At 49.1% G+C, this 15,753-nt stretch overlaps 1 protein-coding gene across 3 annotated transcripts in view; it reads right to left on the minus strand.

The window, feature by feature from the left end:
- TMEM39B (transmembrane protein 39B) overlaps positions 1-15,753 on the minus strand; it is a 53,763-nt gene that overhangs the window by 16,739 nt on the left and 21,271 nt on the right. For all 3 annotated transcript variants that reach the window (XM_063954248.1, XM_063954249.1, XM_063954250.1), the window contains exon 6: positions 940-1,261. In XM_063954248.1, the coding sequence (XP_063810318.1) occupies positions 940-1,261 (322 nt within the window). The remainder of the gene's footprint in view (positions 1-939; positions 1,262-15,753) is intronic.

The raw sequence follows: 15,753 nt of genomic DNA on the forward strand, positions 1-15,753 counted from the left end.
ATCCAGTTGATAGATAGACAGTGTCTAGTTAGACAGTCAATAGATAGACACCATATGTTAGACAGACATTAGGTCGACAGGGTCAAAAGGTCGACATGAAAAAGGTCGACATGAAAATGGTCTACATAAAAAAGATAGACAAATGATTTTTTTTTAAATGTAACATGTTTTTGGACTATTTCATACCTTCTCTATCCATGTCAGCATAGAGTTGGTTATAAACCTTGTGGTGAGCGCAGCGAGCCACCGAGCCCAAAGCGTGGCGAGCGCAGCGAGCCCCACAAGGGTATGCCTTTCTACAATTGGGGGTCCCAGATGACAAAACTATCCACACAAACCACAAAAATGCAAAAAACATGGTGTCTACCTTTTTTTATGTCGACCTTTTGACCATGTCGACCTTTTGACCATGTCGACCTTTCATACTGTCTACCTTTTTCCCCTGTCGACCTTTTGACCCTGCCGACCTAATGTCTGTCTAACATATGGGATGAGATTCAAATGATATATCACGCCCAATTTCCTTTCTAAAATGATCTCCATTATCGCACATATTGCGCCCATAGTAACCAGGTTTAGCTGTGTAAAGGGTTGGGTGCTTCGCTACTGCGGGGTAACGAGCTGAAATAATGATACAACATCTCTGAGGGCAGAAACAGAACAGGTGTGTAAAGGGGTGAAAAGAATTTAATCCCGCCCATGGTGTCTTTCTATTGACTGTCTACACTGTCTATCTATTATACCGCAACCAGTGCCGTAATCAGAGAAGTAAACGTTGGCAGGCTCAGATATACCCAGATGTTTATGGAGTATGACAATTCAACTTCATATTTTAAAGAAAATAAAAGGATATACCTGGGTTTAGGGAATAACATGTGCTTGTATCTATATCTATCTAATCCATTGTGGGAGGTTGATGTGCCATATGAAAACTGGTACCTTGACAAACCACACAGGCACAAAGGCCACGTAGTATGCAGAAAGCATGGAGCTGAGCAGCACCTCCCGAACACGCCAGTTGAAGTCCAGCTTCAGGTAATGCACTTCACTGCGGATTAGGTCAGGAGAGAGGCAACATGCGTGCGTGGGCAGAGGATCAGTGCTGGGCCTCCACATGTGCTGCAACACGGTCAGGTAATCCCGACCTGCCTTATCTACAGGTCCTATGTCTCCACCAACATGAGTGCCAGGAACATGGGCAAAGAGGCTAGAACGCCGGAAATCATACCCAAGGTGCAGAAAAGGGATGTACATACCAAATCTACAACAACAAAAAAAAATTTCTAAGAGATACTGCAGTACTGAACAAGAATGACAACATTACAAACATAATTCCCAGGAAGATGTAGTCAATATGCAGTACTGTGCAAAAGTTTTAGACAGGTATGGAAAATATGCTGTAAAGCAAGTGTTAATAGATTAGTTTTATCAACTAACAAAATGCAAAGTGAATGAACAGAAGGGAAAACAAGATTTTAATACCTACCGGTAAATCCTTTTTTCGTAGTCCATAAGGGATATGGGGGGAAACTAGTACGATGGGTATAGACGGAGTCCAAAGGAGCCAGCGCACTTTAAATTTCTTCAACTGGGTGTGCTGGCTCCTCCCCTCTAAGCCGCCTCCCACATGCAATTATAGGTAAAAACGTGCCCAAAGAAGAAAGGACATATGAGAGAAGGAACATGATAACAAAAGGTGGTGAGATTTACATACCAGCACACCACTAACATAGAACCACCAGCAATGGCTGGCAACAACAACAGCAACAGCTGAACAGGGAACTATAGAACAAGAACCTGCAGAAAAGTCAACGCACTGAGGCAGGCGCCCAATATCCCTTATGGACTACGAAAAAAGGATTTACCGGTAGGTATTAAAATCCTATTTTCTCTAGCATCCATAAGGGATATTGGGGGAAACTAGTATGATGGGGACGTCCCAAAGCTTCCACAACGGGCGGGATTGTGCGGAGACTGCTGCAGCACCGCCTGCTCAAACTGGGTATCCCCTTTGGCCAGGGTATCAAACTTGTAGAACTTCAAAAAGGTGTTCTTCCCCGACCAGGTAGCAGCTCGGCACAGTTGCAAGGCCGAGACGCCACGGGCAACCGCCCAGGTAGAGCCCACCGATCTTGTAGAGTGGGCCTTAAGAGACTTAGAAACAGGTAAGGCTACCGACACAAAGGCCTGTTGGATAGTAAGCCTAAACCAACGAGCAATGGACTGCTTTGAAGCAGGGCAACCCTTTTTCTGCGCATCATAGAGCACATACAAGGAATCCGTTTTTCTGACACGAGCCGTGCGCTTGATATAGATCCTCAAGGCACGCACAGCATCCAATGCCTCTGGAGGAGCAGAAGCGTCAGAACTTGACAGAATTACAATAGGTTGATTCAGGTGAAACGCAGAGACAACCTTCGGCAGGAATTGCTGTCTAGTCCGGAGCTCCGCTCTGTCCTCTTAAAAGACAAAGTATGGACTTTTACACGATAAGGCCCCCAATTCCATGACATGTCGAGCAAAAGCCAGGGCCAGTAACATAATCGTCTTCTACAGTCATCAGAGGTACAAACCAGGAGGACTGTAAAAATTCTACATCCAAATCCCAGGGTGCCGTAGGCGGCACAAAAGGAGGTTGTATGTGGAGTACCCCTTGCAAGAAGGTCTGAACTTCTGGCAACACTGCCAATTTCTTCTGAAAGAAAATTGAGAGAGCTGAAATCTGGACCTTAATGGAACCCAGACGTAAGCCCTTATCCACATCATCCTGCAGGAAACTAAAGAAACGACCCAAGTGAAACTCTGCAGGCAGATACATGCATTCATCGCACCAAGAGACATATCTCCTCCAGATATGATGATAGTGTTTTGACATCACAGGTTTCCTGGCCTGAACTATGGTAGCAATAACCTTCTTGGAAAGGCCCTTGTGAGCTAGGATGTTCCGCTCAACCTCCATGAAGTCGCCGTAAGTCCGGGTAGACAAACGGTCCTTGTTGAAGAAGATCTCTTCTGAGTGGTAGAGGCCAAGGGTCTTCGACGGACATGTCCAGAAGATCCACGTACCACGCCCTCCGAGACCAATCCGGGGCAATCAGAATTGCCTGGACACCTTGATTCCCGATTTGCTTTAGCACCCTTGGGAGCAATGGGATCCGAGGAAACCGGTAGACTAGTCGGAACGGCCAAGGCGACACCAGTGCGTCCACTGCCCTCGCCTTAGGGTCCCTGGTTCATGAGCAATACCAGGGAAATTTGGCTTCTTGTGGAGACGAGAAGCCATCATGTCTATTTGTGGGCAACCCCACCGTTCGATGATCTGCTGGAACATCAGATGGTGGAGCCCCCACTCCTCCGGGTGGAGATCGTGACGACGCATGAAGCCCGCCAACCAGTTGTGCACACCCGGAATAAAGATTGCCGACATTAGTATTATTATTATCCTTTATTTATATGGCGCCACAAGGGTTCCGCAGCGCCCAATTACAGAGTACATATGCACATAATCAAAACAGGAAAACAGCAACTTACAGTTGACAACAATATAGGACAAGTACTGGGTAAATAAACATAGCTACATCAGCAGATGACACTGGACTAAGTATCAGGTGGCAGAAGACTGCTGGATTTGGTGCAGTTGAAGATTATTAAAGTAAGAAAAAGGATAAGCACATGAGGGAAGAGGGCCCTGCTCATGAGAGCTTACATTCTAAAGGGGAGGGGTAGACAGACAGGGGTGACACAGATCGGGTACATAGAGAGCGTGGAACAGAGGGTTAGGATGAGATTTGCCTAGGTTTGGTGAAGAAGTGGGTCTTGAGAGCCCGTTTGAAGTTTTGCAGAGAGGAGAATCTGAGGGGGAGAGGTAGAGAATTCCAGAGAAATGGAGCAGCACGTGAAAAATCTTGGAGGTAGGAGTGGGAGCAGGTAATCAGTATGCAGGAGAGTCGGCATGCATTAGCAGAGCGAAGAGGATGGGTGTGAGTGTAAAGGGAGATAAGGTCAGAGATGTAGATGGAATAGGAGTGGATGAGGGCTTTGTAAGTGAGTGTGAGAAGCTTGAAATGGATTCTGAAAGGGAAGGGGAGCCAGTGAAGGTCTTGTAAGAGAGGAGAGGTGGACGCAGTGCGTTTGGTGAGGAAAATGAGCAGGGCAGCAGCACTGAGGATAGATTGGAGTGGAGAGAGGTAATTGTCAGGAATGCCAGTCAGGAGGAGATTACAGTAGTCCAGTCTGGAGATGACCAGTGAGTGGATAAGAGTCTTACATGACATGGCTCTTGCATTTCTTTCCATCCAGAGGAGTATCTTTAACACCTCTCGTATGCAGGCTCTGCTTTTTGTCCCTCCTTGTCGACTGATATACACCACCGCCGTGGCGTTGTCAGACTGTACCTGGATTGCGTGATCCTTGAGCAGAGGAGAAGCTTGAAGCAGAGCATTGTAGATCGCCCAAAGTTCCAGAATGTTGAGTGGAAGGAGGCTTTCGTGGGCTGACCACCTGCCCTGGAACTGCGCCCCTCGGGTGACAGCTACCCATCCTCTCAGCCTCGCATACGTCGTGAGGAGGGTCTAATCCTGAATCCCGAAACTCCGACGTTTCAGGAGATTGGAGGACTGTAGACACCACAGGAGGGAAATCCTGGCCTGAGGTGACAGCTGAATTATCCAGTGCATCTGTAGATGTAAGCTGGACCACTTGCTCAGGAGATCCAACTGAAACGTTTTGGCATGGAACCTCCCGTACCGGATCGCCTCGTATGAGGAAACCATCTTTCCTAACAATCTTATGCAAAGATGTATGGACACTCGAGTAGGTAGGAGCACCATGCGGACCATCTCCTGAACTGTTTTTGCCTTGTTCTCTCGTAGAAACACCTTCTGGGCCACAGTATCCAGCAACATCCCCAGGAACAGGAGCCTCTGAGTTGGCTCCACGTGGGACTTCTGTAAGTTGAGTATCCACCCATGGTCTAACAGAAGATGGATGGTGCGGTCGATATGGAGCAACAAAAGCTCCCTGGATCTTGCCTTTATCAGAAGATCGTCCAGATAAGGGACCACATTGACCTCCTGGACCCGGAGTTGAAGCATCATCTCCGCCATCACCTTCATGAATACCCTCGGGGCTCTAGACAGGTCGAAGGGCAGTGCCTGGAATTGGAAGTGATCGTCCAGCAGGGCAAACCACAGATACGCCTGATGAGATGGCCAAATCGGAATATGGATATAGGCGTCCTTGATATCCAAGGAGACCATAAATTCCTGTACTTCCAGGCCCGCAATCCCTGCTCGCAGGGATTCCATTTTGAACCTGAACACCCTCAAATAAGGATTCAAGGATTTCAGATTCAGAATGGGTCTGACCGAACCGTCTGGCTTCGGCACCACACACAGGTTTGAGTAAAACCCCTTGCTGCGTTGCGGTAGTGAAACTGGAACAATGACGTGGGACTGGACCAACTTTTGGAAAGCCTGTTGCAACGTGACTTGCATAGCCTCCAAAGCTGGTAAGCCTGATTTGAAAAATCGTTGGGGGGAGTGGGGGGAAGAGGAGTACTGTTGAACTCCAGCTTGTAGCCCTGAGAAACTAGCCCTCTGACCCAGGTATCCTGGCAGGAAGTGTCCCAGACGTGGCTGAAATGACAAAGTTGAGCGCCCACTTCGTCATGCTGAGACCTTAGTGGAAGCAGAACCAGTGGACTGTTCCTAAGAACTGGTGCTTGCAGGTTTTCTGGACTTACCTCTGGTGCCTCTAGCTGTGTTGGAGGCACCTCTGGCCTTAGATCGAAATCTGTGAGATCGAAAAAGGACTGGACAGACGGCCCTGGATAGGAGCGTCTCGCCGACGGGGCCCCAGAGGGGAGAAGTGTGGATTTTCCAGCTGTAACTTTGGAAATTCAGGTATCCAATTCAACCCCAAAATGCCATTCCCCAGAAAAGGGGAAGGATTCCACACTACGTTTGGATTCTGCGTCCGCAATCCACTGACGCAATCACAAGGTCCTGCGCGCCGACACTGCCATGGCAGAAGTCTGACCATTAATGTTCCCCATCTCCTTGAGGGAATCACAGAGGACACGGGTAGTGTCCTGAATGTGCTTCAGGAGGGTTACCATGGTAACCAAGGGTATATCTCCCGAGAGGCCCCCCTGAATTTGAGTGGCCCAGGAATGAATGGCATGGGTCATCCAGCAACAATGACCGGTTTTTGTGATATACCGGCTGTTGTGTATATAGACTTTAGTGTAGTCTCTATCTTCCTATCCCCAGGATCCCTCATGGTAAAGGAGCCCGAAGCATACAGCACCTCCATTTTTGAAAGGCGAGAGACGGAGACATTCACTCCAGGGGGTTCCTCCCAAAATGTTCTACTTTCAGCAGCAAATGGGAAAGTGCACAAAAACTTTTTGGACACTTGGAATCTTTTGTCTGGATTTTTCCAGGTCTGTATGAATAAGTCATCTACCTCTGTAGAGTCAGGGAAAGTGACATTAGGTTTGTTCTGTACAAAGATCAACGACTGCTGTGACGCAGCATCCTCTAGAGGGAGCTTTAACACGTCCCGTATAGCCAGAATTAGGGGTTCAATACCCTGAGTAGAATCAGGATCCCCATTAACGGGATCCAAGTCATCCCCATCCTCCTGTATCAGATAGTAGAGCAGGTAACCCACACTTCTGTGGTCCTGAATGAGAGGACCGGGATTTTGCTTCATCTGCCCTAGCAGCTAAATCTGCAACAGCTTGTTGTAGTACCTGAGTCTTCTGTGCATTAGCAGTGAGCTGGGATGACGTATCAGACATCATAGTCTTAAGAGACCTTAACCAGTGCGGCTCTGGACCCTCTTCCCCAGCCCCTTCACTGATTTGTGAAGATTGACTGTATTGTTCACATGAAACAGAATCAGTAGATAATGGAGAGAATCTGGTGTGGCATACACTGCACAGCTTGTGTTTACCAATGTTTCACAGTAAACACAATAACATACACACAGACAGTTATAAAGCAAGCCTGCCCTACTGTATGTGAGAGGAGACACAGATGAGAGTGACAACAGTACACCCCAGCTGTACAGCCCCAGTGAGGCTGTCAGCTCCCTAAAATACAGTAAACACTAACAATTTTAGTCCTAAACAGGATCAGGATAGTGTACACAAGCGGCTCTCCACTTTTGCTACACCCTGTATCAGATATCCAGTGTGACTGAGGAGTCAGGAAGCGCTGTGTGCGCTGTATATAGCTGCAGTAAGCAGAGGAAGGCGCCAAAATGCCTCAGGTCCCGCCCTGAGGTAGCTCCACCCCCTCCAACGGCGCCGGAGTTACACACACACACACATAAAAAAAATATATATATATATAATAAGATTTTACTTACCGATAAATCTATTTCTCGTAGTCCGTAGTGGATGCTGGGGACTCCGTCAGGACCATGGGGAATAGCGGCTCCGCAGGAGACAGGGCACAAAAGTAAAAGCTTTAGGATCAGGTGGTGTGCCCCCTCTCCTCCCCCTATGACCCTCCTCCAAGCCTCAGTTAGGATACTGTGCCCGGACGAGCGTACACAATAAGGAAGGATTTTGAATCCCGGGTAAGACTCCTACCAGCCACACCAATCACACTGTACAACCTGTGATCTGAACCCAGTTAACAGCATGATAACAGCGGAGCCTCTGAAAAGATGGCTCACAACAATAACAACCCGATTTTTGTAACAATAACTATGTACAAGTATTGCAGACAATCCGCACTTGGGATGGGCGCCCAGCATCCACTACGGACTACGAGAAATAGATTTATCGGTAAGTAAAATCTTATTTTCTCTGACGTCCTAGTGGATGCTGGGGACTCCGTCAGGACCATGGGGATTATACCAAAGCTCCCAAACGGGCGGGAGAGTGCGGATGACTCTGCAGCACCGAATGAGAGAACTCCAGGTCCTCTTTAGCCAGGGTATCAAATTTGTAGAATTTTACAAACGTGTTCTCCCCCGACCACGTAGCTGCTCGGCAGAGTTGTAATGCCGAGACCCCTTGGGCAGCCGCCCAGGATGAGCCCACCTTCCTTGTGGAATGGGCCTTGACAGATTTAGGCTGTGGCAGGCCTGCCACAGAATGTGCAAGTTGAAATGTGCTACAAATCCAACGAGCAATCGTCTGCTTAGAAGCAAGAGCACCCAGTTTGTTGGGTGCATACAGGATAACAGCGAGTCAGTTTTCCTGACTCCAGCCGTCCTGGAAACCTATATTTTCAGGGCCCTGACAACATCTAGCAACTTGGAGTCCTCCAAGTCCCTAGTAGCCGCAGGTACCACAATAAGCTGGTTCAGGTGAAACGCTGACACCACCTTAGGAAGAAACTGGGGACGAGTCCGCAGTTCTGCCCTGTCCGAATGGACAATCAGATATGGCTTTTGTGAGACAAAGCCGCCAATTCTGACACTCGCCTGGCCGAGGCCAGGGCCAACAGCATGGTCACTTTCCATGTGAGATATTTCAAATCCACAGATTTGAGCGGTTTAAAATGTGATTTGAGGAATCCCAGAACTACGTTGAGATCCCACAGTGCCACTGGAGGCACAAAAAGGGGGTTGTATATGCAATACTCCCTTGACAAACTTCTGGACTTCAGGAACTGAAGCCAATTCTTTCTGGAAGAAAATTTACAGGGCCGAAATTTGAACCTTAATGGACCCCAATTTGAGGCCCATAGACACTCCTGTTTGCAGGAAATGCAGGAATCGACCGAGTTGAAATTTCTTCGTGGGGCCTTCCTGGCCTCACACCACGCAACATATTTTCGCCACATGTGGTGATAATGTTTTGCGGTCACCTCCTTCCTGGCTTTGACAAGGGTAGGAATGACCTCTTCCGGAATGCCTTTTTCCCTTAGGATCTGGCGTTCCACCGCCATGCCGTCAAACGCAGCCGCGGTAAGTCTTGGAACAGACCTGGTACTTGCTGAAGCAAGTCCCTTCTTAGCGGCAGAGGCCATGAGTCCTCTGTGAGCATTTCTTGAAGTTCCGGGTGCCACGTCCTTCTTGGCCAATCCGGAGCCACGAGTATAGTTCTTACTCCTCTACGTCTTATAATTCTCAGTACCTTGGTTATGAGAAGCAGAGGAGGGAACACATACACCGACTGGTACACCCACAGTGTTACCAGAACGTCCACAGATATTGCTTGAGGGTCTCTTGACCTGGCGCAATACCTGTCCAGTTTTTTGTTCAGGCGGGACGCCATCATGTCCACCTTTGGTCTTTCCCAACGGTTCACAATCATGTGGAATACTTCCCGATGAAGTCCCCACTCTCCCGGGTGGAGGTCGTGCCTGCTGAGGAAGTCTGCTTCCCAGTTGTCCACTCCCGGAATGAACACTGCTGACAGTGCTATCACATGATTTTTCGCCCAGCGAAGAATCCTTGCAGTTTCTGCCATTGCCCTCCTGCTTCTTGTGCCGCCCTGTCTGTTTACGTGGGCGACTGCCGTGATGTTGTCCCACTGGATCAATACCGGCTGACCTTGAAGCAGAGGTCTTCCTAAGCTTAGGACATTGTAAATTGCCCTTAGCTCCAGTATATTTATGTGGAGAGAAGTCTCCAGACTTGATCACACTCCCTGGAAATTTTTTCCCTGTGTGACTGCTCCCCAGCCTCTCAGGCTGGCATCCGTGGTCACCAGGACCCAGTCCTGAATGCAGAGTCTGCGGCCCTTTAGTAGATGAGCACTCTGCAGCCACCGCAGAAGAAACACCCTTGTCCTTGGAGACAGGGTTATCCGCTGATGCATCTGAAGATGCGATCCGGACCATTTTTCCAGCAGATCCCACTGAAAAGTTCTTGCGTGAAATCTACCGAATGGAATCGCTTCGTAAGAAGCCACCATTTTTCACAGGACCCTTGTGCAATGATGCACTGACACTTTTCCTGGTTTTAGGAGGTTCCTGACTAGCTCGGATAACTCCCTGGCTTTCTTCTCCGGGAGAAACACCTTTTTCTGGACTGTGTCCAGAATCATCCCTAGGAACAGCAGACGTGTCGTCGGAAACAGCTGCGGTTTTGGAATATTTAGAATCCACCCGTGCTGTCGTAGAACTACTTGAGATAGTGCTACTCCGACCTCCAACTGTTCTCTGGACCTTGCCCCTATCAGGAGATCGTCCATTTTCTTTGAAGAAGAATCATCATTTCGGCCATTACCTTGGTAAGGACCCGGGGTGCCGTGGACAATCCAACCGGCAGCGTCTGAAACTGATAGTGACAGTTCTGTACCACGAACCTGAGGTACCCTTGGTGAGAAGGGCAAATTGGGACATGGAGGTAAGCATCCCTGATGTCCCGGGACACCATATAGTCCCCTTCTTCCTGGTTCGCTATCACTGCTCTGAGTGACTCCATCTTGATTTGAACCTTTGTATGTAAGTGTTCAACTATTTCAGATTTAGAATAGGTCTCACCGAGCCGTCTGGCTTCAGTACCACAATATAGTGTGGAATAATACCCCTTTCCTTGTTGTAGGAGGGGTACTTTGATTATCACCTGCTGGGAATACAGCTTGTGAATTGTTTCCACTACTGCCTCCCTGTCGGAGGGAGACGTTGGTAAAGCAGACTTCAGGAACCTGCGAGGGGGAGACGTCTCGAATTTCCAATCTGTACCCCTGGGATACTACTTGTAGGATCCAGGGGTCCACTTGCGAGTGAGCCCACTGCGTGCTGAAACTCTTGAGACGACCCCCCCCACCGCACCTGAGTCCGCTTGTACGGCCCCAGCGTCATGCTGAGGACTTGGCAGAAGCGGTGGAGGGCTTCTGTTTCTGGGAATGGGCTGCCTGCTGCAGTCTTCTTCCCTTTCCTCTATCCCATGGCAGATATGACTGGCCTTTTGCCCGCTTGCCCTTATGGGGACGAAAGGACTGAGGCTGAAAAGACGTTGTCTTTTTCTCCTTTATACGGCAATACTTCCATGTGCCGTTTGGAATCTGCATCACCTGACCACTGTCGTGTCCATAAACAACTTCTGGCAGATATGGACATCGCACTTACTCTTTATGCCAGAGTGCAAATATCCCTCTGTGCATCTCGCATATATAGAAATGCATCCTTTAAATGCTCTATAGTCAATAAAATACTGTCCCTGTCAAGGGTATCAATATTTTCAGTCAGGGAATCCGACCAAGCCACCCCAGCGCTGCACATCCAGGCTGAGGCGATCGCTGGTCGCAGTATAACACCGGTATGTGTGTATATACCTTTTAAGATATTTTCCAGCCTTCTATCAGCTGGTTCCTTGAGAGCGGCCGTATCAGGAGACGGTAACGCCACTTGTTTTGATAAGCGTGTGAGCGCCTTATCCACCCTAAGGGGTGTTTCCCAACGCGCCCTAACTTCTGGCGGGAAAGGGTATACCGCCAATAATTTTCTATCGGGGGAAACCCACGCATCATCACACACTTCATTTAATTTATCTGATTCAGGAAAAACTACAGGTAGTTTTTTCACACTCCACATAATACCCTTTTTTGTGGTACTTGTAGTATCAGAAATATGTAACACCTCCTTCATTGCCCTTAACAAGTAACGTGTGGCCCTAAAGGAAAATACGTTTGTTTCTTCACCGTCGACACTGGAGTCAGTGTCCGTGTCTGTGTCGACCGACTGAGGTAAAAGGACGTTTTAACGCCCCTGACGGTGTTTGAGACGCCTGGACAGGTACTAATTGGTTTGCCGGCCGTCTCATGTCGTCAACCGACCTTGCAGCGTGTTGACATTATCACGTAATTCCTTAAATAAGCCATCCATTCCGGTGTCGACTCCCTAGAGAGTGACATCACCATTACAGGCAATTGCTCCGCCTCCTCACCAACATCGTCCTCATACATGTCGACACACACGTACCGACACACAGCACACACACAGGGAATGCTCTGATAGAGGACAGGACCCCACTAGCCCTTTGGGGAGACAGAGGGAGAGTTTGCCAGCACACACCAAAAACGCTATAATTATACAGGGACAACCTTTATATAAGTGTTTTTCCCTTATAGCATTTTAATATATATAGTCATATCGCCAAATAAGTGCCCCCCCTCTCTGTTTTAACCCTGTTTCTGTAGTGCAGTGCAGGGGAGAGCCTGGGAGCCTTCCCACCAGCATTTCTGTGAGGGAAAATGGCGCTGTGTGCTGAGGAGAATAGGCCCCGCCCCCTTTTTGGCGGGCTTCTTCTCCCGGTTTTCTGAGACCTGGCAGGGGTTAAATACATCCATATAGCCCCCAGGGGCTATATGTGATGTATTTTTAGCCAGAATAAGGTACTATCATTGCTGCCCAGGGCGCCCCCCCCAGCACCCTGCACCCCCAGTGACCGCTGCTATGAAGTGTGCTGACAACAATGGCGCACAGCTGCAGTGCTGTGCGCTACCTTATGAAGACTGAAAAGTCTTCTGCCGCCGGTTTCTGGACCTCTTCACTTTTCGGCATCTGCAAGGGGGTCGGCGGCGCGGCTCCGGGACGAACCCCAGGGTGAGACCTGTGTTCCGACTCCCTCTGGAGCTAATGGTGTCCAGTAGCCTAAGAAGCCAATCCATCCTGCACGCAGGTGAGTTCACTTCTCTCCCCTAAGTCCCTCGATGCAGTGAGCCTGTTGCCAGCAGGACTCACTGAAAATAAAAAACCTAACAAAACTTTTACTCTAAGCAGCTCTTTAGGAGAGCCACCTAGATTGCACCCTTCTCGGCCGGGCACAAAAATCTAACTGAGGCTTGGAGGAGGGTCATAGGGGGAGGAGCCAGTGCACACCACCTGATCCTAAAGCTTTTACTTTTGTGCCCTGTCTCCTGCGGAGCCGCTATTCCCCATGGTCCTGACGGAGTCCCCAGCATCCACTAGGACGTCAGAGAAATATATTTTATACTGGCAAAGTCTCCTAGTTAGCTTAAAACATCACACAAATGCTAGTCAAGCCTTTTGTGGCAGTTCTACACAGGGGATCTTAGCGGACGCCCCCCGGGAGGGTCCCCGTACGCCGCGTCCGTGGTCAGCCGCACTTTGAACCAGGGGACCCCCTAGCGAGGCCCCCGGTTTGTACTCACCATCGATGTCACCTTCAGGCAGCGTTAGGGGTGTGCGGTGTGCTGCGGCTTTGACAGCCAAGGTGCAGAGCACCGCTGAACAACAACCCCTCAGGACGGTGGTCCTGCAGCGGGAAAGCGGCTCTGTACCTCGTAAGGCCGGTGACCGCCCCCCCCCCTAACTCCCACGGTGCAGGTATGCTGTTGCCTAGACAGCATACTGAAAATAATAAAAGTTTAAAAGAAAATGAAGAAACTCTCTGGAGCTGCATAGATGTGAATCCTCAACTGAGGGCACTCTTTTATAAACTGCCTGTGGGAGGGGGCATAGAGGGGAGGAGCCAGCACACCCAGCTGAAGAAATTTAAAGTGCACTGGCTCCTTTGGACCCCGTCTATACCCCATCGTACTAGTTTCCCCCAATATCCCTTATGGATGCTAGAGAAATCTAAATCAAATATATATTTGGTATGATCACCCTTTGCCTTCAAAATAGGATTTTGGTTACCTACCGGTAAATCCTTTTCTCGTCCGTAGAGCATGCTGGGGTCCACATTAGTACCATGGTGTATAGACGGGTCCACCAGGAGCCATTGGCACTTTAAGAGTTTGAGAGTGTGGGCTGGCTCCTCTCTCTATGCCCCTCTTACCAGACTCAGTTTAGAAACTGTGCCCGAGGAGACGGACATCTTCGAGAGAAGGATTTAACACAGATAGTCGCGCGATTCATACCAGCTCACACATACAAGGCACATCAAGCTAACTAGCTTGAAAAACATAGCAACTGCTGAAACATTACTTACCAAGTAACAATGCAGTACTTAACTAAAAACAAAGTTGTACTGAACCAGATAACGGTTGCAGGAAAACTAAGCGCTGGGCGGGCGCCCAGCATCCTCTACGGACTACGAGAAAAGGATTTACCGGTAGGTAACCAAAATCCTATTTTCTCTTACGTCCTAGAGGATGCTGGGATCCACATTAGTACCATGGGAATGTACCAAAGCTCCCAGAACGGGAGGGAGTGCGCGGAGGCTCCTGCAGAACTGATTGGCCTCTGATGATCTGAAGTTCACTCAAAGTGTCGAACTTGTAAAACTTTGCAAACATGTTCGACACAGACCAAGATGCAGCTCGCCAAAGTTGCACTGCCAAGACACCCCGGGCAGCCGCCCAGGAAGACCCCACCTTATGAGTAGAGTGGGCCTTGACAGACGTAGGACGCGGCAATCCTGCCGTAGAATACGCATTCTGGATAGTGAACCTGATCCAGTGAGAGATCGTCTGCTTCAAAGCAGGACACCAAATTTTCTTGGGATCATACAGGACAAACAGAGTCAGATTTCCTGTGACGAGCAGTCCTCTTCACATAGATTTCCAGAGCCCTTACAACATCCAAGGACTTTGATGAAATTGAGGAGTCAGTAGCCACTGGCACCACAATAGGTTGGTTGATATGAAATGCTGACACAACCTTCGGAAGAAACTGCGGACGTGTCCGGAGCTCAGCTCTATCTTCGTGGAAGATCAAGTATGGGCTTTTACAGGACAAAGCCCCCAATTCAGACACACGTCTAGCAGAAGCTAAAGCAAACAACGTGACAGCCTTCCACGTAAGAAATTTGACCTCAACCTCCTGTAGAGGCTCGAACCAGTCAGACAGGAGGAACTGCAACACCACGTTAAGGTCCCAAGGTGCCGTAGGCGGTACAAAGGGAGGTTGGATGTGCAGAACTCCCTTCAAAAAGGTCTGAACCTCAGGGAGGGCAGCCAATTGTTTTTGGAAGAAAATGGATAGGGCCAAAATCTGGACCTTCACAGATCTCAACCTCAGGCCCATATCCACACCAGCTTGTAGGAAGAGGAGAAACCGTCCCAGTTGAAACTCCACCGTAGGAAATTTCTTGGACTCACCAAGATACATATTTTTTCCAAATCTGATGGTAATGTTTAGACGTTACTCCTTTCCTAGCCTATATCAGGGTAGGAATAACCTTGTTTGGAATGCCCTTCCGAGCTAGTATCAGGCGTTCAACCTCCATGTCGTCAAACGTAGCCGCGGTAAGTCTTAATAGGCAAACAACCCCTGCTGTAGCAGGTCCTCCCGAAGAGGAAGATGCCTCAACTCTTCTTGCAGTAGATCCAGAAGAGCCGCGTACCAAGCCCTTCTTGGCCAGTCTGGAGCAATGAGGATCGCTTGAACCCTTGTTCTCCTTATAAGCTTTAGAACTCTTGGGATGAGTGGAAGTGGAGGAAACACGTACACCGACTGGAACACCCACGGAGTCACAAGGGCGTCCACCTCCACTGCTTGCGGGTCCCTCGACCTGGAACAACACCGCCGAAGCTTCTTGTTGAGACAAGAGGCCATCATGTTGATCTGGGGTACACCCCAAAGATCTGTTACCTCCTTGAACACCTCCAGATGGATGCCCCACTCCCCTGGATGGCGATCGTGTCTGCTGAGGAAGTCCGCTTCCCAGTTGTCTACTCCCGGAATGAAGATTGCTGACAGCGCCAACGCGTGCTTTTCTGCCCAGAGGATGATTCTTGTTACCTGTGCCATGGCAGCTCTGCTCTTCGTTCCGCCCTGTCGGTCTATGTAAGCCACCGTTGTCACATTGTCCGACTGCACTTGAATGGCCCATTTCTCAGAAGATAAGCCGCTTGGAGAAGACCGTTGTAGA

The sequence above is a fragment of the Pseudophryne corroboree genome, chromosome 2, assembly GCF_028390025.1.
Source record: "Pseudophryne corroboree isolate aPseCor3 chromosome 2, aPseCor3.hap2, whole genome shotgun sequence".
In the NCBI taxonomy this organism is placed as follows: Eukaryota; Metazoa; Chordata; class Amphibia; order Anura; family Myobatrachidae; genus Pseudophryne; species Pseudophryne corroboree.